Below are 22,487 nucleotides of genomic sequence, written 5' to 3' on the forward strand. Positions count from 1 at the left end.
AAGAGATTTTCATGTTAAAACTCATTAGCTTCAAAATAATGGCCTTCACTCAGCATATACAGCATATAAAACACCTAGACATAGCTCTTGAGCATGGGCTGGGGCTTTTTTACATCCCAAACAGTAGTTCAAGTGTTAAAGTATTTTTCTAGGTATAGCAAGTATTTAATTAATCATACCAAGAAGGAACAACAGGAAACACCAAAGCAACTAACTCTAAGTCAGAGCTTGGATTTAGACATTCTGCAGTCAGATTATTTGGTCTCTAATCAGTGTGAATTCCTGCCACACAAAAAAAATGGGAAGATCAAAAAACTTGGCGATAGCCTGGAATTCTTTGTTATGAAACATGACAGCAGAGCAGGTCTTTGAAGCTGCCTCTCCCATTCCATGAGGAGTTTTTAAGGGTTGGGTTGACTATTTTTGGTCATTTTTCTTGTTTGCTTTCATTCTGCCCAAATGAGGAAATATCAGTTCTCAGAAAGATAGGGCTCTGAATATTGCTTCCTGACTAGGTCAGGCTAAAAGATACATTTTTGTTTATTTCTCAGTTTATCTTGAAATAACCTTGCTGAGCAAACTGCTCTTTGTTAACTTCAAGTCAAAGCATACCAGTAATGATTCCACATTTTTACTGTAATTCCCTCTAATCATCCTAGCACACTGCTTGTTTTTGTAACTACTTCACACAATGCCACCAGTAATGAATGTTCTAGAATTGGAGCATAATTTTGATTATCTGGCCATTACTTTTGATTTATGGTGCACAGAGACAGCTGGCTTTTTATAAGCTCACTCTGCAGTACTGCAGATAAAAAATGTAATGTAATAATCAAACTTCTGTAATTTGGAACCCAGAACGGGTGGGCTCGGATCTGTCTGTCTGTATATACCCATACCATATCAAAAAATTTTATCTTCAGAAGCAGGAGTATAAAAGTAATTTGCACAATGCTACTATTCATTATTCATACCCAGAGCAAAATATGTTTCTTTCAGAATCAGTATTCAGGCTCTTTGGGAGGGAGTGAACCCTAAAGGTGGTTTCATAAATAAATGTGTATCACCATGAGGTTTAAAAATGCATTAGTGCTTTAAAAAAACCCAAAAAAGCCTCTCAAAATGAATATATTTTAAGAAATAGTAATAAATAAAATCCATTGTGAACAACGAAAAATCTTTTTTCCTGGGTGCAACACAGGAAAACAGGAAGTCTACAAGAATGTTCTCCATTAGGAGGAAAAAAATATAGCCAATTTCAAGAAGAAAAGATTGGTCACTGTTTTGTTACAGCATATTGATTAAAGGTCTGAAAACAAGAGCAAAAGAGATTCTTACAAAAACTTAAAATGGGTAAATGGAAACAGAAACAAAAGTGGAAACATTTTCTCAGTCTTGCCAAGAGAACTAAGAAAGTAGAATTTGTTTATGCAAGGCAAAAGGGTTTAAAAACTATGTATTAGTTGGGAAATGCAGCAAGCAACAAGAATAATTCATAAACCAGAGTGTATTCCCTGTGTTAATAAGAGACAAATAGTCCTAGGTATTTTCTGAAATTTAGTTTCTCACAAGGTGGGGGCAGAAGAATAAGGATGGAAGCAAATAGAAAATAATGACCATCTTTTTGAGGAAATAAATGATTGCAAGGGTAGCAAGCATACAGGAGATGAGATGTGTGGGTGCATTCCACGGGTCCTACATGGGCTGTTGTGTGCTCAGACAAGAGCAGCAAGAGATCTGCAACTATGCCTAAGTCTTCTGAGAGGCAACAGTTACACAGAGATGCATTCTCTGCAGCCAGAGCTACAGGAGAGCAGCTCGGAGAACACGTCCACCACCTCACCCTGACTGATCTTTCCAAAAAGCTCTCTGGGTGGGGTTTCAATGTCACGTTGTCACCACAGGATAGGTCCCTCTGTGACAGAAGAGTCAAGAGAGCACATAAATGTGAAATCTGATTATAAATACCTACTGTATCACTGACAATTTCTGCATTTTTAGATGTCCTAGAAACCCACAGAGGTTTCGGGGGTAAAATACTGTTCAGGACACTGAACTTTGAAAAGGAAAACAAGCCTTCCCAGCTATTGCTATGTGGAGAATATGTCCTCCAGCCTGCAGCAAAACAACCAAACCAAAATAAGACTTAAGACCTTGATTCTTTGAGGCTGTAAATTGAAGATTACATAAAACCTAGTGTGAGATTTGGCACTGTTCAGCTGTCTAGGTAAACTGAGGAGGAAAACTGGGCAAGCTCAGTGCTGGAACGTAACCCAGCAGGACAGACAGCAGCACTGACACGGGGAACTCCAGAGAAGGGCCATCTCCAAGCTCGCCGTTACACCCAAAAAAGCTGTTTGGCCAGTACAGAGCAGCAGGTTGGCTGGAGAGTGTCTTGCATTGATTGATCAAAGGGTCCATAACAAATGGGATGCTCTTTCCCTATCTGTGTGATGGAAGGCACCTTGGGTCCCTGCGGGGAACACTTAGCCTTTTTTCTTTAGACTTTTCTCCCCACCTCTATTTCCCAGATGGGCTTTGTTGCTAAAGGGAAAGATTTTCGTTATTCCTGTGACATATATTAAGTAACGGGAAATTATCCTGCGCTTTAAAGAAATTCCTCGGAAAGATCCTTGTCTAGAGAAAGACTAAACATTAAAGTTTATTTAAGCAAATGTAAAAGAAAAAAATAAGGGCACCATACAAATCCAGATCAACCCTGGCTGAAAATTGTGTATAAAATATCCATGGTGGATTTAAGCATTCAAGTGACTTTTCTGATTATTTGAATAAAAAATATTGACTGAGGTAAAAGCAGGAACTTTGCTTTCACATTCCTGAACCAGAAATGTAAATCTGCCAAAATCATGCTACTACTGCTAGCAGGAAGATTCCTCAGGAAGGAGGGAGTAGTTGTGTAAAGGAATTGGCAGTGGCTTACATGAGACAACTATAGAAACGTTTGAGAGACCCTTTTGTGGATTCTGTGTCCCGTCACCTGTCAGAAGAGATTTTCCCTTGAGTGCTAAGGTGAATGGGAACACGGCAGAATAGATGTAAATATTCCTGGGTAAGGAGTCTGGTCCAAAAAAGTACTGCATACCAAGAAAGAGAATTCCCAAGCAGCAGCCCTCATGTGGCTCTTAACCACTTTGCTACTTTGGCACCAAAACAACCACTTGGGAGTTCAGCTACCTGGAGGGAGCATGGAGAGTACATTCTAGATTGTTATGGGATGAGTATTAGCACAGATTCATCGACATTTGGCAATCCCAGAGAAAATGCAGTAAGGTAGACCCATCCACATAAAGCCATTGGTATCCATTTCAGATGTTTATTCCCTGAAACCACCCTTCCCCATCTTTACTAGCCCTGAAGTTGAGAAGGATATAGGCTATGAAAAACTATCATTGAAAGAAAATACAAACTGCAGAAAGGCTGAAAGGTCAAAGTTGCTAAAGCATCATTTCTCACCAGTAACTTCCCTTGGATAGAGTGTCTACAAAGCAGAGATAATGCATGCCACTACCAAATGCCATTTACAAATCAGGCTGCCAAAATTTCCACTTTTCAAAAATATTGTAGGGCCCAAAGTTCAGCCATCTTCCTCTCAGTGCAGGCCTCCCATGGGGATTGAAGCAGGTACCATGGGTATAGAACCTGGTTGCACATTTCTAGAATAAGAATGAACCTGAAACTTGATGAAAGATGATCAAACATCTTTTTTCTTCTTCTGTAAGCATCTGAGATGTGTAAAAATGATTTGCTTTTTTTTTCTGTTCAGCAGACCTAATGCTGATCTATCACTAGGTCTGAGAACTGTTGCTACACTTTCAAAGGAGCTGTAGAGCTGGAAGTTTGTCTGATCAAGATAAAGCTCCTACTGCTGTGCAGAACAGCCAAATGCTTATAAAAGATGACCACTGTCCACTTCAAAAAAAAAATGCTATAGCCCAAATTGGAAATCTTTCACAGATCTCTCCTCCAGTGTGTCTTTTAACATCCAATGTCAATGAATAAAGTTATTTAGCATTTCCAGTTTCTTGGTTCCAAGTAACAATAATAGATTATGATTAAAATACATTTTTGCATAATTTTTTTGTGCTAAAAGTGGTCTTCTGCTTATTTAACATGCACTTACAGTTTAAATCCTGCCCTTTATGAGAGTTTTCCTTACTTAACTCTGCATAGTCCAGATTTCATTTTCATGTCCTGATCTACATCCCTTTTTCCTTATACTACAAATTGAATTTGGAAATAGTTTAAAGGTGCTTGTTGGTAACGCTAACAAATTACTCAAAAATCAAGGCTTTATTACAGCATTAAGTTATAGCTGCAAATGCATTATATAAATGCTAGCCAGGTGTGCAGAGGTTGAAACAGTATACCCCACCCTGAGAGGATTGCTACCTTTCATCAGGAGCAAGAGGAAGGAAGGAGACATGCCCGTGAAAAGCCCAGTGCAGACACCCCCCAGTTAACGCTCCCCAACTCAGATTTTGGGATTTACCTCCTGAACTCAGTGTCAAATGATGTAAATTATGGTGTGAGTGCTGAGGTAGCACTGAAGTGGCACCAGTGAAGAGCTTTCCTCCCAGATTAACTCGCTGCCCATGCAGCTGCCCCAGCACAGAAGGCAACTATGCCAGGCCTGACTGACAGCAGAACTGTGGGGGTTTCTGCCGAGTTCGAGCTCCACATTGTTCACAGTTAGGTCCTTAATGTCTGTAAATGTAGGCATTAAACCTGAGCAGATTGCTGCAAGAGAACAAAGACAGAACTGCTGTACCTACCATGCTTGCTTTGTTTGCAAGTAAATTCGTGGTACCAGGTCAGAAACATGTTTAGTAATGACAAATCTCCTAATGGGGCTTTTTGATAGAGTTCCATGACCGTAAGCACCTCCTTGAAGGACATGATTTGATGTGCACTCAGGTTAGCAGGGGCTTGTCTTCACTTCAGCACAAGAAAGTCCAGGCGGCAGCTGACTGCCACAATCTGCAATTTATTTTATTTATGCAACCTGAGGCATAATCACAAACTCATTAAGCTGTCAGTCTAGAAATGAGCCAAAAATGATGCAAAAATAGAAGAAAAGAACCAACATCTTTTTTAGATAATGCACATTATAAACCAAAGAACTAGCCATCGGTGGGGAACTGAAAATTGTGAATTCCCAGAAATCCCAGCACACATCATTTCGCTTTCACCTGGGAACTTGCCTTCCAAATCTGTGCCAGGCTTTCTTCTACATGCAGCTTGCTTTCAGTGCAGCAGTGTGAAATGCCAAAGAAGCACACACAACTTCTCACAGAACTCAGACACATTTTGCGTACTTTTTATTTACTGTAGTCAGGGCTGCTCAGCTAGCAGAAAGAATGCCAAACCAAGCACCAGATCCAAAATTAGCATTTTATTCAGAACGTTGGGGTCAGAGGTGTATCATTCATATTCTGGTACACAATACAGAGGCAAAGCTGTTCTCAGAAGTCTCTCCAGTTTGAAAGCTCCTTCCCCTCCTCCCCTCCCCCAAAACATACTGTATATTTTCTCGTGCCACCAGTATCAGGCCAACTCCCCTCCCCCCCTTTTTTTGGTACAAATTATGTAAAACTTTTTTGTGCTAAGAACTTTTCTCCCTCCCCAAACAAAAAAAAAATAATAAAAATAAAAATAAAAAAAATATTGAGTACTCTAACTACAGTTCAACAATTGAATCAATGTCACTTGTTTGCAACCTGTTTTGTAAATACTTTATCCATAACGAAAGATATAAACATGCAAAAACCTGAATCCATAGTCCAAATAATACATACACGTGTTCTGAAGTTTCTGCACTTCTCCACAGACTATGCCAATAAAACATTATGTACACATACCATTTTTTTACAGTGAAGTGGGAAAAAAATACTAGAAATTAAAGAAAAAAACCAAAAACCAAAACCAAAAAGTGTACATGGATTAAGACCAAAATGTGTCTAACATTCTAGCATAAGAAAAAAAAAAAAATCAATTCTGCTACAAACTGGTGATATGAAAACTCCCTTTATTTGCAACCAGCTGCATAAGTTTTAGAATTTTAGTGAAAAAAGTCCCCTAACATCTAAAACTAGAAGTAATGTACATTGTTCCACCTCATGGTCTTCTCTCCTGGATAATAAAATTGTTCCATGAGGATTTTTTTGTTTATTTTTAATCTCCTTATTTTAATAAAAGCAATGCGATGTAACAAAAGCATGTTGAAGTATATTGTGTTTCACCTTACTCCTCCCCACCCCAACATATTTCGTCTCTTTAATGCATCATTTAATAAATCAGTACCATTAAAGCCTTAAACATAAAACTAATTCCGATCTGAAAAAGGTACAAAAAGGCACATAAAATCCCAGTGCTTCTGTACTGTAAAATTCAAGTGTAACTGAGCTCAATATTTTTTTCCAAACAGCATTGGATCACTGATATTCCACGGAGCCCAAATTGGTTTGCAGCCTAAGCCAAAGCCTTCAGCAAGCACTTGTGCTAGTAGACTACAAAGTTAAAGCCTAGCTTCTGTATGCTTTTGGGGAATATCAGATGAAATGTTTGTACTTGTCCAAAACCACAGTTCACTTTGAAGTTCAGTCATCACCTCCACCGTACATATCAGCAAGTTTCTTGAAACGTGGGCCCCAGTCATTTAGGTAGTCATAGTCTTGCTCACCACCACTACTTGAGGAGTTAAGAGAGCTCAAGGATCCAGCAGTGGAGCCGCTTCCTTCATAGTCAAAGACTAACAGGGAGTCATACGGTGGGGCTGTAGGGTCATTGTCGGCTGCTTTAAGTCCCTGCAAGAAGGAGAGGGAGAAAAGAAGATAAATTTCTGTATCAGAGAGAGAGACAAAAGCATATCTGGAATATTTGCAGCACAGTTATCTATCAAGCACCACTTGAGAAAACAAAGTTCTTCCTCTTCTGCCATTCAGTGCAAAACAGGATTTACATTTTTGTAACTCTGATGCCTTAGGCTTTCACTTTTTTATTTTTCAAATCCTGTACTGCCTCGTGTGTAACTCTGAAGTTTCTTGTAGCCTGGTAATTTCTGCTCTCTTGTGCTAGGTAGACATAACAAAGCCTCTCTGGGCCTGCTCTCCAAGGACACCTAGAAAGTCCTAGGCCCAAGAAGTATAAACCAAAGAGCCTCTAAGGGGGGGTAAGCTGAGGGGGAATTACATAATTGAACTGAAGCTTTAATTGGAGAATGAACCCTGATATGCAAATGAACCAAACCTATAAAGGTGTGAAGAACTCGTGACCTGTCATCCATCTTGGGGTCCATCTTGGCAATAGCCTCTGGCCCCAGGGGGTACCTTTGGAGGCCTTTCAAATAAATACCCACCTTTATTTCCTTACTCCTGTCTAGTCTCTGTTTTTAGGTGGCCTCTCAAGGCATCAACTCCTTTTAGAATGGCCAGGTTTCCAGCCATTCTAAATTCTGGACATTTTGAATGTAGCTGCAATTACAGCCCTAACAAAACCTTAAGAGAGAGTCATGGCACTGGGACAGAAGCTAGTAAATAAACAGTTTCAAAGATATACAGCTCACAACCTGCACCATGGGCAATGTGGGAATGGTTAGGTAGATGAGAAAGGAGAAACAAGCATGTTTGCAAAGATTAACTTTAACAGCCATCCCATATGGCCAATAGCATATGCACTGACTTTTCTGGCCTGCAGTCCATCTGCATGTGCCAAAAACCATATTTGGTTAGTCCTGCAAACTCATGACCTCTGTAAGCTGCTGTGAGAAAAATACATGGTATGCTGTCTTAAGCCTTTTATGTTTTGCCACATCCACCCATGAGATCCACCTGCTCTTCAGAAAAAACACACAGTGACATCAAAGCTGAATACAAGATGATGACAGTTTTTCTTTCCTCATTTCAGAGTACTGAAGTTATCAACACACGAATAGCGGGTCTTCAGCAATTTTAGATTTTCAGTCTGTAGAGTTGAATAGCCCAAATTAAAACCAACACAAATTGAATTGCAGGAAATGCTGGGAAATTGAAGAGGAAAAGCCAGGGAAGAACCACACTTCTTCCAGAGAAAAGCTTCTTCATTCCCTGTTTTCTTACATAAGTCCAAACGTAAACTGTTGCATGAGTAACTAATTTTAGAATATGAGACAATTTCTCTGTGCTTATCCGGGGAAGATTTACAAGCTGAATATAAAAGGCTGAAGCCTGGAGTCAAAAAGCCTTCTTATGATTTGTGTTTTTTCAACCTCACAGTTTCTTCGATGGTATTAGCAATGCTTTTACAAGCTCTTCCACTCTGGCAGCCACTGACAAGGGATAATGAATCTTCCAGAATTCTATAAGGCTGTGCTAAGATTTTAAATTGCTCACTATTAATTTTTACCAGTGCTATTTGTGCTGGCTTTACTTTTAATTTTTAATGTTTATTTATTTAAATAATGGCTTTATTATACTCCCACGTATTTGAAGGAATGAGTGTGCCTCCTTCAAACTATTTAACATATTCTGGTTTTAGAAAAGTACATTTTACTCTCAATTGTGCTTTGACCGAATATGACAAAATGGAAACAGATGCTGATTTTTCTTCTACAAATATGTATTATGAGCATATACATATTAAACCCATTAATTAAAGCATTTGGCATTGATAAGGTAGAAGTGAATCCTGGTTCTTTATTACCTATCTAAAATCATTCAGAATTGTGCAAAATGTCCCTAAAATAATTTCCAATCAGTGGTGGAAAAGTCCAGCATATTTATCAAGCTGATGACCTCTAATCAAGAACAAATTTTGGCCTTGAAATGATCATTCCATGTAATACAACAACATCAAGCAGGTTATTAATAGCACACATTAAAAGTGCAATTTTGAGTTATGAGATAAGAATAATTGGCGATGCTTGTTATCTCTCTTTGGCGTTTTCCAACCTGATGGCCATAGTAAGCACAAAAGATGTGAGATTTTGAAAAGGCAATAGCAAGTGTTGGAAGACATCCCTTATCAAGCTTCCAAGGGGGAAATTCTAAGGCTTTCTCTTACTTTCTGCTGCTGAAGCACAAAGGCAACTTTACTTCTTAGGCAGTAACTGGCCTTATGGTATTTAAATCTTTCCTTAAGCCTGCTTGGGGTGACAGACACCCATGTGTTTGGAACGCAGGTGACAGGGAAGGAGAATAAATACCAGTTGAGCTCAAGGAGAGCTGAGATACGAATGCCACGTATCCATGTGTGAAAGTCATTTAGAAAGTCGGTTTGGAGATGAAATGTTATTTTTCTCTGCAGTTCTGCCTACTAATAGCCAGTCAACCATGGGATACCAATTTATTAAAAAAAAATCAGTGAACAAAACATTTTCCTACATCACTGCAGAAATTCTGATACCTATCAGTCATCCATGATAAGGCAGAAGGCAGCCTCTTTCCATCTGTTTTTCCAAAGGGGAAGTTGTAATTTTTTTTTTTTTCAATTTGCTGCTGCTATCATGATAGCATTTCAAAAAAGGAAACTGGTTTTGAGTTACTGACTTACAAGATAGGATCTCACTAACAAATTCACTTTCTCAAAGGTTGTGCTGGCAGTGTAATCCATTTCATTCAGAGAACGTAGCTACGGGTCATGTTTTGGAGGTATTGATTCAACCGCGCAGCACAAGTTACACTGACATCTGCACCTATCTTCTGGTTCACAGTGTAATGACTGAACTTAGTCTCTAACTCTTCAAATGACAACCAAGATTTCTGCTGTATTTGTGTCGCAAGTTGCACACTAAAACGAGAAAGAAATACTACAGTGTCTTCTCTTTTCCTCTGCTAAGCCGATTCTTTGAGCATACCCAGCGTACTGCTGTGCTTTGCTGTTGGGTTCTACAGCATGTCAGACAGCCCTGGCAGTGATATCAGCCTATGAAGCTCCCTCTGGTTTCAGCACTGCCACCTTTTATTGTTTGTTATGCTGTCCCTTTCAGTGGGTGGAGGCGGTGTGGATACACAGCCTGCTGCATCTGCACAACTGAAAAGGCAACAAATGGCTGCCAGGAGTGGCTTCTACTGATTTTGCTGCCAAGGTGTTGTCAGCCGCTTCTGAAAAGAGATCTCAGTTTTCACCAGATGTGTTCAAGAACCTCAGAGCAGCAGAGCTGTTACAGTTACTTGGTTTACAGTTTCCCGATCTAAAACCCCAAAGTTTTTATTAGAATGAGGAGCTCATTCAACAGCAGAATTTCCAGGGCACATCCTCAGGAGCAGGGGAACCTGCTGGGACAGTGCACTGTCACATTTCCTTGCATGTGCTACACCACCAGTGCACAGCGAGCAGTCACAGAATGGCCACAGCGATAGAAAGGCCAGTGAGACCTTGGACAGACTCACTTTTTTGCTTTTCCTTTTTTATATATGTAGTAGAGCTTTCACTAAGGAGGAGGTAAGGGGCAGAACTGGAGAAACTACAGTGCTTGGCTGAGGCAGAACAGTAACCTTAAGTTACACTTGCCTTAGTCCAGGTTGCATTCTCCATTTCTCTCAAATTAAAGGACAGCAACCCCCCTCAGATCTTGAACTAACGTGGAACATTACAAAATCTAATGCTTCTATTTTCATTAATCCTACAACTTAATCCGATTCAGCAGACCTTCAATGAGAAGGAAAGGAAGAACACAGACCTTCAGGGAAATGCAAAAAAAAATTGGTTTATATCTGGAACCATTTTTTGACTTGGTAAGAGGAAACAGAAAACACTGAGGGACTCCATTCTGCATGGAGGTGCACTGTATCAATAACCATTTACTAAGAATGAATTGAGGGTCCTCCATGTCCCTGTGGGGTGAGACCTTTAGCTTGCAATTTAAATTTAGCTTACCTCAGACTGTGTCCTCTATTGATTACAAATATATTCTTAGCCACAACTCTCCACCACAACAGAACTTGCTTGATATTTCTAGGGACAATATAGGTGGGTCTTGAAAACAGGATTAAAAAAGCTACTTTGAACAGGTCTAATCTATACTGTCCTGCAAATCCTGACTATTCTAAGTGTTAATTATGCTCCACACTCTGCAGGTTCAGCTTTAAAAGGCTCAAAATGGAAAACAAGGTCTACAGAGGATTCTTAATAACACATGACTTATTTCACTGACTTGTTTGTACACTGGACTGGAAGAAAAGGAGGTTTTTCCCTTCTACTCTAAATTAGAGATTCATCTACCCATTGAAACAGACAAAACAAGAAAGTCCCTGAGGTCATTTAGCTTATGCCTGCAAAACATATTTTGACTATCAAGATACCTCTGGAACCTATTTTACACAGTTCGTAGTTCTGTACATGCTATCTCAACTTTGTGTTAGAAAAATGCAGGACTTTTTATCATAATTCTAACTTGTTTTTCAACTGCAAAGTCACTAGAACACTACAAAATAGTCTTACTATGTATGTCTCATTAAGTAGATTTAATACAAGGGATGACAGACAGAAAGTAATACACCAGAAGAAACAGAGTACTGCTTAAGAGAAAAAAAACTAAATGACCCACTAGATCTTTTTCGCTTTTTGTTTCTACGACTCTGTAATGAAAACAAGAAGAAAACCCCCAAGCTTGCTTAGCAAGGGGCCCTAAACTCTCCAGTATCTGAAATCAGTGACCTACAGTTATTTTTTGTCAAAAGCTGGAGTAATTCAGAAGCTAATCAGCTAATAACAATGCTGTCTGTGTGTCTGCGGTGCTGGTGACCATTCAACAGACTAAATTAATTCCTGCATGTGGACCACCATCCCAACAGATCATAGTGACCAGCACCTCCTGGAATAGGGCCAAGTCCACCAAGATCAGACTGATCTCCAAAGTGCTGCATCTTTTCAAACCAAGGGGGTAACACAGACTTTGCTGCTGAAGTACTGACAATTCAAAGGCAGCCTCAGCCTCTCCCTGCTTCAGCTAGGGACTGGGCTGGTTTAGAGATGCCCAAGGGAAGAATTTTATGTCTAGTAATATTGAATTGGATGCAGAGAGATATGAACTTTGCTCTTTCTTATCTTGCTATGTTGTCTCCACAGCTCAGCTTATCTTCTGTAGGAACTGCCTTAAGAAACATCTGGTACAGGCTTTACTCAAGATATTTCTTCAATTTTCCTCAAGTAAAACTGAGAGAAACTTACCAAGCTGCTTGGATTTAATTGTAGCAGGACTGCAGGTGCAATCTTCTGGAGAGTCTGAAAACCTGTACAGCCTAGACACTGATAACTTTGAAGTTTAACTGTAAAAATGAACACTATTATGAAAGACCCATTTCTCCCTAATGAAGTGAGAGCTTTGGTGGATCGATGCCGTGTTTGTCCCTGCTGGGTCCCTCGTGGACCACTCAGGCTGCACTCTCCCAGCACCCACGCGTGCACACGATCTCACCTTCACAGGTGGTGGTGAACAGGCACTCACACACAGTCTGTGCACGAACTGGAGACAGAGAGGCAAGAGGGGCTCTCTGCATGCAATTCTGAGGTGTTTAATGGCAACACCCCCAAGGGAACAGAGGCAAGAAGAACACAAAACCGAAAGCCTGCGCCTGTTTCATCCCAAAAACTCCCAAAGGTGGGCAGAGCATCCAAAACCAATGGTCTGAGGGCTAGGGGGCAGAGGCAAGGTTGAATGGCATAACAGGGGCCAATGGGAGAAGGGATGGGAGAGGGCCAGTGACCAGCAGAATCTAGACAAAGGGAGAACATTCTAGCACAGTGTTGTAAGGAGGGACCACTTTTAAGGCAACTTGGGGGCTGTAAAGGGGACTTAGCCACCGCAATATATCCCCACACCCAGTAGACATTTTATAATCACATTTGCCATGGGAAATTTTTTACATAAAACACAAATTAAGATGACACTATTTTAGAGAAATAAAATGCCCGTTTTGCTCAGACTTCTGGGAAAACAGAGAGGGCATGGACAATCTTTGGGTGGCTACTGTCTGCTAGAGAGAGGGTTAGGTGGAATGCCCCACAGTAAAACAATACATTGGTGTGAAATCCTAAGAAAAGAATACTCTATGAAGAAGACAAGCTAAATATATAATGCTTAAAACATAGAAACTACCTCACACAGTTCCTTTCAATCAGAGGATAAAATTAATTCTGAGCTAACTTGCAGACAAGAAAATTACTGTGTTTTATTTAACTTCATATATATTTCCATATATTAACTTAATCAATGACATTAATGACATGATTTTACTGTGTATGAATAGTTGGGAGAAGCTTTCTTTTTTTGTGGATGGCAAGGCGAAGCATAAAGGAGGCTACTGATATAATGCAATAGACAGCAGGAAGAAAACGACTCCATGCTCGTCTGTACTGCAATATAAACATACTGGGTTAAATCAAGACAGAAAGTACTGTTTCTTCAGCTCCATGTGTGCACACTGATGTCATCATCTTCAAGAGTGATAACCTATTAAAAAATAATATTGCAAGAACAGCTTGCTAAGTCATTTAAAAACTGTAGGAGGCCGGACAACCTCTGGCCCCTTTCTGGCTTTCCAGCAGAATCACACCCATTCCCTCCAGAAGCTCCAGAACAGAGATTCCTAGCTGCTTTGAGAAATGTAAAAACAGGGTTTCTCACAACTGCCTGCCAGGTGGGCGCAGTCTGATCTCAGCTGTGTGAGAACAGGATGGGAATCTCTGACTGTCTGGAAGCACAAGGAAGTTCTTGTGTGTACACTGCTTTGGCCAACAATGTGGGCTTTTTATTGTCCCGTGTCTGCACTGTTTTCCAGAAGCCAATTTTAACTGTAATATTTAGAAGTGTAAGGCATGCAAAAATCTGGAGTCTCTTAAAATACAATGTCTTACAAGAATATTTGTACATTTCCTGCTAGTCAGTTCCCCTCTAAGTTTTCGGACAATTGTATCACTGTATACCTTACAAGAGGCAAATTCAATTTTCTGCAGCATTCTAACACAAAAGACTTTAGTATATTAGCCTGACTTTTCTTCAAGGCTAACAAGAATAGACACATTTGCAGAAACCGTTCTGCAATACTCTGCAATGTGTGTCCAGCTCTAGCTGACAAAGAAGATATGAGAAAATCAGAGAAAATAATTAACTACTACAATTCATGTACAGAATAAAGTAAAAATAGTCGTAAATTCTGGGTTAGTTTTTCTTTTTCTATAAGCAGCAAGCTTACAGAAACACATTCTATCATATGAACACCAATGATTTAAGACTGACCAGTGATAGAAATAATGAGGATAATTTCTTTCACAACTATCAGTACTCTGGTATAGTTTGAATCTCAATTACATTACATTTATCAGATTGAAGAATCAAAGATAATGCAAAATCTTTGAAAGCTCTATGACAAGACAAGTATTAAAAACACTTACATAACATTTAATTTAGCTGCCCTGCTCACTAATCGTATTTGATGGAATTCTTTCCATCTTATTGAAGGTACTGAATTTCCACTATTATCTGGATTCAAAGGGTAATGTATGAGGAGAATGAAAATGAACTTCTTCCATTATTAAATTACTGTGAATTAATAAATGAATTTAGGCTACACTACAATTTTGTTAGTCTGTTTATTACTAGGAACCCATTGCATAATCCTGCTTGGAGACACTGTGGTTGCAGCTGATAACGTATTATGAATGTAATTAATATGAATGCACAGAAGTTAATTGATATATCTTCCCTTTCTGTCTGAATGAGTTAATTAAATTTGTCTGCACTTTAAAAGAACATATTTACTTCTGTCTAGCGAGACAATTTTAATTGTCTAAGGAAGTTTTGAAAAGTTATTACGTTCTAACATAACAGCTACTCATGTGGAGTAGAATAAACAAAATATAAAAGCCTATCAGATCTTAGGAAGAAACTTTTTTTCACTGCTCTACCTCATTAATGAAGTCCCCAATGTCCCCAGGATGAGGAGCAGCTGATCTGACTGGATACTGAGGTTCTGCATGGATTGGCCTTTCATCAAGACGTCTGATTCCAACAGGTTTGATGGCATCTGGTTCCACAGTGTCAGGCTGCTGGAGCTGGCTCAAGTCATAATCCTGCAAAATATGAAACAGAGACAGTACGTCAGCAGAATTTCAAACAATATCTGTCAGGGGGAAACATGAGAAGGAAAAGAGGGAAAATGCAAAGTATCATTTCACCAGAAGTCCTGCTTTCAGGATTGTAATGCTTACTGAGAATAAGTCAATAACATTGTTATTTGCATACCAACAGGATGTTATTTGATTTATACTCCCTGAATCTCCTGTTTTGATTCTATTCCATCAGATTTGTAGAGCTTCTCATAAGTTTTCCCTTGAGAAGCAGGGATTTGAGTAGTACTATTAAGAGACTAAACACTTTACCTAGTAATGATGATTTACAGCACAGAGCAAAGATGCCAAATCCAACACTTATTTTTCTAAGAAAATAAATACCGTACATTCTGAGAAAAAGGCAAGCACAGTGTTCTGCAGTATTTTCTAATACCTTCAAAGAATGAATTTAAGACTCCTTGCAGATTTCCTGTGGCTGCCATAATATGAAAGCCAAAGGGGGAAAATGTCATAAGTACAAAGCTCCACAGATTTGGCCTTAATTCTAAGCACTTTCTAGAGATTACTCATGAATCTGTTCATTAAGTACTTGATGCTGCAGTTTCAAACTCTGGCAGACTGATGAAGTTAGCATAGCAGTATGAGTTCCAATAAGCAGTATGCATGTATGTAAAGAATTTAATTAGATCAATGTTTCTGCATTTAACACAGATATGCCTGAATTCTCTTTGCACACTGTGATGCATTTCATCATTGTCATTGCCCTCACTGTTGCCATATCTAGAAGAAAGTCCCACTCTAGGATGCCTTTACACAGGGTGTTGGTGAGAATGTGCAACAAAGAACTGGACTTCACAGCTTACAAAAAAGCCATCCAAGAACTCTCAGCAGATGGGGGGGCTCATGCCAACTCTACTGTATGCCAGATACCCTGCCCCACAAATAACCCAAGCAGTTATAAGCATCCTAAATAAGCTACTCTATCCATCAAAAATAGCCATTTTTCAACAGTGCTGTTCTGGTAAAAATCTTATTTACAATCTCAACTTGCTGGAAGTTGTCTGTGTAGACTATCAGATTTTCATTAGTTCCTTACTGGCTCCTAAAGGAAGGAATGCAAGCTTTTACTGCTGCTGTTATCTCACGGGATGTAGATCCTTTTTGAGAATATGACCTCCTGTGACCCCAAACCGAGATTTTTCAACAGGAGGAGAATTCTTTTTGACAGCAGTTATGGTAGTTTGGGGGAGAAATGTAGCTGATTATCAAATCCACTACACCTTCTGATTTGTTACTTGGGTTCTCAGATGACTGTACACAAATATATAGTCAAAAAAGGTGGAACAGCTCCACTGAGATCTGAGAATGCAGCTTCATATGCTTTAATTAGATCACAAGTTCCTTGGGGCAGCACTGTAACTCCTACCCTTTGGTACTTCATGTACCAAACAGAATAATAAGTGATCTCCAGGAAGCAGTATGATACAGGGAAAAGTAAACAGAACAGAACTTTTTATCCTTTCCCTTTTTATTACGTAAAATAAATCAAAATAGAGACACGCTATCAAAAAATCCTGTCAAACAGAGAAAAATGTACTTTTTAGAATTTATAAATATGTAACACGAGTGCTTTTCATACCCACCCAAAAGATAAAGGTGGAAAACACCAACAGGGAGAAATGAATAATAATTTTTTTTTTTTTTAATCTAAGCATTTCATTGTGGAGGAGTTCAAACTGGTATGGTTAAACAACAATGTATTAAAACCAGAAGAGCTTCTCTGTTCATTTCAATTCTATCATTTTTTTTCCCCACCCACACATACAATGTACACAATTCTTTTATTGGTTAGTGATCATACAGAAATATAAATCAAGTCTGTCAGTCTATTGTGACCAAAACTAAGGGCATCCTTTTGTAGGTATTTAATAGTTTGAGACATATCCAGGCTCTAATAGCTAAAAAGACAGCAAAGATGGCCATCTGTGAGCTAACAGCAGTGCTGAAAGTGTCCTTGCATGGACTCCCAATTTGGTTTTCTTTTCTAGGGTAATTTATGACACTGTCATTCAGCCTTCTATCAGAGGAAATTTATCTTGCAGGTCTAATAGTGTCCAGACGGGAAAAGATCCATTGTACGTATTACCTTGGCCTCTCAAACCCCTCATATCATACTAACTGCACATCAGTGGGGTATGGCCAACTCATCCACCACCTCCCCAAACTGGCTGAGTGCCAGGCAAACACAGCATCATGCAATGACTCCAGCTGTTTCAACATTCTGTCTGAAGTCAACTCTACTCAATTACTGCAAAGTAAAAGAAGGAAAAATGTTTTAAAATGCCAGGTCATAAGCTGTTTAGAGGTGCTGAAGTCCCATCTCTTCAATCAGTGCTGCTTTCACAGACAGGAAAGTGGAAAAGCTTTTCACATATTACCTAAAGCTCCAGAATGGACTTAAAGGTTAGCCTCAAGCGGAGTTTGTTAAGATAGTTAATTGTAGAAGTGACAGCTAAATGGAAAACCGGCACACCAAAGACAGAAGAGAACATGCTGGGATAGGCTGGGACAGCCAACTTTTGAGCACTATTCTGGGCCATCATTTTCACTCTTAATTTCAGGACCACAAGTCAACAGCATTTTGGTTTTGCTCCAGTCTTTTCCCATAAAACCTGTTCATAATTAAAAGGGACTTAGGGACTACTGGCAGTTCCTTGAGGAGCAAGACTTGCCCCTCCATTGGAAATGTACTTCAGCGAGAGCTGGGAGCATCTAATTCATATGGCTGCCAATTTTGTCAGAGGTATTTATTTTTAATGTTTAGCCCCAATTCCAGCAATTCTAGAAAAAAATTCCCTTCCTTCAGTCTGGACTTGAGCACACCCAAACAGAGTACGGTTAGTTCGAGTTCTTCCTCCTCAAACTTCTGGACAAACTTAAGATTGTTGATAAAAGAGAGAATCTACTTAGTTTTTCTCTACTGTGAGATTGCTAAGACATATTAGTTTGCTCACATTTTGCACCTAGGAAAACTCAGGCCTTTGGAAACCAGAAACTTGGACTAGTCTGATAGTTGAATGATTCTTCGTCTTCTCTCTTGTTTATGAAGAGATCTGTTATGACTGGAGACAACAGAGCCACCTTTTCAATAAATGGTGGTTAAAGAGATGACAAGCTTAATGTGCTAGAAGGGCATTTTATCAGAAGTTGCACCTTGTGAAATCAATCAATCAATCAATCAATCTCACTGCTCCCCCCCCCCCACTAACCCCCTCTCCCCTCCAAGTTGATTATAACATTGACATTATTAGCTATTCACTTAGTTCTTTTTAAGCAAAGACTTCAACCTCTATTAGTTCAAACCTTATGTTCCTGAAACACACAATCCCAGTGAGGAGTGCTAAATGTCAAAATCAGCTAGCCAAGCCCTACAAATTAGCCACCTTACCAGAAGTGTAGGCAGGAGGCTCTAAAACCCCCAAAAGCACTTCTTTAACAACATCTACACAGTAGTTCAAAGCACAGTTCAAGTATCTCAACTTGAATAGAAGAAACATCCAAAATAGAAGGCCATTTTATACTCCCAAGTAATAGCACAGAAACAAGATAATGCAGCCTGCAAAAATCTCTTCCTTAAACAACTTCCTCTTGGGCAAGGCAGCTATTCACTGAACAGCACCTGAGTAATAATCCCTCCTACAGCAGTCATCAGTTACAGCAGGAGAGATTTTTTAAAAAGTACTTCACTTTCTGACTGACAGTTACCCGATCCTACAATCCCTGGGAAAAAAAAAAAAAAAAAAAAAAAGAAAAAGAAGAAAGAGGGAATAGGCCAGGAATCAAGAGTTTCTCAGAAACTTCTACTTTTGCACATCTTTTATTTTTTTTATCCTGATTAGCTGTTCTACTGTAGAAGATTTACTTAAGTTCTCATAAAAAACCCTAACAAAGCAAAAATTTTTACCGCAATTGAATCTGCCTCCTATAAATGTATAATGGAGCAGTGTAAAGCAGAACTGCAAATAGAATGAAACCACAATGTACTACGACTATAAAATGCTGTGCATGGACAGGACTGACTTTTTTTCAAGAAGGGAAAACTCAGAAAATACTGTAATATATTACATCTGAATTGAGCTTTTCACTACCACAGCCTGGTGCCTGGAATGTGACTGACGTTCAATAATGATTTATGACTCTGGCTTCTCTGTTATCTCAGAGCTCTCAGTTTGTATCCTGACCTGTTCATGAGACTCTGAGATACACTTCTAGGGATGACTTGGGTTTTTACCTTCTACAGAACTAAAGCTTTGACTAGGCATGAATGTAGGACTGGACATATGAACAATGTAACAAAACCACTATACCTGTTTCTCACTTTCAAGGGATGTAACCTTTGCAAAGAAATATGAAAGTTCAGCTCTATCCCCATACAAGAAGTAATCAACTTGTCACCAGAGCAATTTGACTTAACTTGGTGGTGAGACCTGTGTCTTTCACTGAACACAATCAGCTGCAGTGGTTTAGGTGCATATAAAGCAACAGGAGCAGAAATTTGAATTTCACCTGCCCGTTTTAGAGGATGGTGCCTTAGCATAAACTCAGGTTTTTTATTTTCTGAAGAGAACAGAACTAATTATGACTTTGAAGTATCTATGGATAAAACACGTGTTCTGCTTTGCATTTGTGTTCCAAAGACAATTGCTGTCTACTCCAATAGAGAAAGGGGATGGGGAAGGAAGGAAAGAAGGATTTTACTCCTGTATGTTCCCACTGAGATCTTTTAAAAACAAAGAAAAAGGAAGTGAAAAACAATCCAGGTATAATACTCTACCCCCAAACCACCAGTATCACCCTAAAAAGCTATTAGGAATTTGCACTTACATATTGCCTGAGTTCTGCAAAATGCTCCAACCCACCTTAAAACTTACATTTGCTGAAATAATGAGACTTCAAAACAAGCAAAGACAGAGGACTGACTAGATGTAGGCTGCAGGTGGGAGGATAGTTAAAATGCCTACACCAACAGTTGCTCTTTGTTTGTCACTTGCTTTTAGATTACTTTCTGACATATTGCTTTTCCCATTTGTTTTTATTATAGATGCATCTGGAGTACTACCAGTTAATAATTTTTAAGGTAATGAAGAAGCTAGCTTATCTTTTTAATAATAAAAAAGGTGAAAGTTAAACTCCAGCTGGAGATAAAACACAGTAACAGGCAGAGGTTCTAGATATGATAAAACAATTTTGTAATGGAATTACGAAAACATTACTTTTCATATCATGAGATAAAGATTCACTAAGGAATGACAGCAATTCTTCCACAGGAGCACTGTATGAGTCACATATTCAAAAAAGTGAAGCTAATGTCTTAGTAAGCAAACACAATCCCTGAAATAACTACCTTTTAATTACAGTACTGTATATTCATGGAGAATATCTTAGCAACCTTTATTTCATTCATTATGTTTGGAATTTCAGAACATAAAATATGTTCTATTCTTAATGCAATGCAAAATGAAGGTTAAAAAGTGAGAGTAAATGATCTGAGTAAGACTCAGGGTGGTGAAAAAGAAAATCTAATCACATGGATTTATAAAGTTCATGGAGTAAGTAAGGACCATTATCATGTTTACAACAGAGGTCACAAGATGCAGCACAGAAGGCTAACGTTATGCAAAATGTGGGCATACAGGAAGTTATGACAATAAGGAAAAAAAAAACCCAAAACCCACACACAAAAATTCAGAAGGATTGCCTAATCTGCTTTTATCTGTGATACATAAATGCTGGAGCACAGCTACCCTTTCTATCAAGGAGTAATTTCTGTTTAGGAATTCAGATCCTGCACATATAACAATAAACCATTCATCTTTTACTTTTAATGCAATTAACACCATTAAAATAAATGCTACTATTTTCTTTCTTTACATAATATGCAACAAAATATGACAAAAGTATTGACTAATGTGGAAGAAAAACAGTGATGTAGGAAGGACCTTGAAGAATCCTCAGGAAGAAAACTACTTTGAATAATAGTAAAATCATTGCATTGGAAATTCTTGTGCTGAAAAGATTTGAGGGATGGATTACCCTACATGTTCAAAACAGCTCATCTGCAATACTTTAAAAGCATACCACCTACTTGCTCAGGCAACTTGCTTCAACAGGACCACCTGCGTGAGCAAGTACTACTGAAAAAGTACAGAAAACATTACAGAAATGAACTCAAAGGAGAGAATCATCTCGTGCAATGAGATGTGTACAGAAGCAATTAGATGAAAAAAATGTATCACAGTTATCAGGCTGACATATGCTGCTCACATCCCAGTCAAGCACCCCCTGCCTCGATGTTAAGTCACACAAATGGCCCGAGATACGCGATGAGAACGAGTTAGCGATGGTTATGGGTTGTGATGTGCTGTGGGCGTGAACTACGCTGCACACGCATGCTAAGTGCTTCAACACTCAGTCACAGCAGCAGGTTTTGGTATCTGGGACTGAGACTGGTGTTACAAGTGCAGAGCACACTGCATCAGGAGACAATACCCATCATTTGCACCTCACACCTCCCCAGTTGCTAAACAACTACAAGCTACAGATCATGTGGTCCATTAATAATCAAGAGAGGCACTCACTACCAGTTTTGAACCTCCTGTTTCAGAATATAATGAACTATACTGTCCCCTAGCCCCATTAGTTTAAGAGTTAGATATAATTTTAAGAAAAACAAAACAAAATACCAAGGTTTAACAAAAAAAAAAAACAAACAACCCCAAAAGAAAAACAAAAAAACTAAGCACAAAAAATCCAACAATTCTCCCCTCCCCAAACCAGTCCCACTGACTTCCATGGAATGATGCTGACTCAAACCCTTTCATGGCCCATCTCCTCTAAGTCAGGTAGCTAAATTATTAAAAGTAGAAAATAGTAAACAGAATCCAAAGCTTTCTATCTGGAATACCTCTGCTTTCTCTCATTTCTCCCTTATCCCCAACTTCTGCTAGTACAGTCATCTTTCACAAAACCGAGAAAGAGTTTCTGCCTGGAACGTCAGGAGTGCTGTACACCTTCTGGAGCCTGTTTTTCAGGCTGCTTTTTCTAGGTGAAAAAAGTCCAGATCATTTCCAATGTTGACAATGCTCTTCAGTGGTGATCAGGCTGACTTCAGTTATGACCCACAGATTTCTGCCTTAGAGAATTAATAGCATTTTTCTCAGCTTCTGTGGAGATCACACGACCCTGTGTACATCATGCCAGACTAGAAGATGACTGTGAATCATTCAAGATCCTCAATTTTCTTGACAAGCATTCAGTCTGTCAGAGCGAACAAAGCAGGCCAAGATGGCCTCAGATGGGATTAACAGAAGACCTTCATGACGGACTAAACTGCTCTTTTATTACAGATTTCACCTCATAGC

At 39.1% G+C, this 22,487-nt stretch overlaps 1 protein-coding gene across 1 annotated transcript in view; it reads right to left on the minus strand.

Moving 5' to 3' along the window:
- Positions 1-5,398: 5,398 nt before the first annotated feature.
- CDH2 (cadherin 2) overlaps positions 5,399-22,487 on the minus strand; it is a 116,974-nt gene continuing 99,885 nt past the window's right edge. Inside the window, exons 15-16 of the mRNA XM_069004659.1 lie at positions 14,902-15,066; positions 5,399-6,824 (exon numbers count right to left, since the gene is read on the minus strand). Coding sequence (XP_068860760.1) covers positions 6,618-6,824; positions 14,902-15,066 — 372 coding nt within the window. The 3' untranslated portion in view covers positions 5,399-6,617. The remainder of the gene's footprint in view (positions 6,825-14,901; positions 15,067-22,487) is intronic.

Source organism: Aphelocoma coerulescens, chromosome 2 (genome assembly GCF_041296385.1).
Source record: "Aphelocoma coerulescens isolate FSJ_1873_10779 chromosome 2, UR_Acoe_1.0, whole genome shotgun sequence".
Taxonomy (NCBI): Eukaryota; Metazoa; Chordata; class Aves; order Passeriformes; family Corvidae; genus Aphelocoma; species Aphelocoma coerulescens.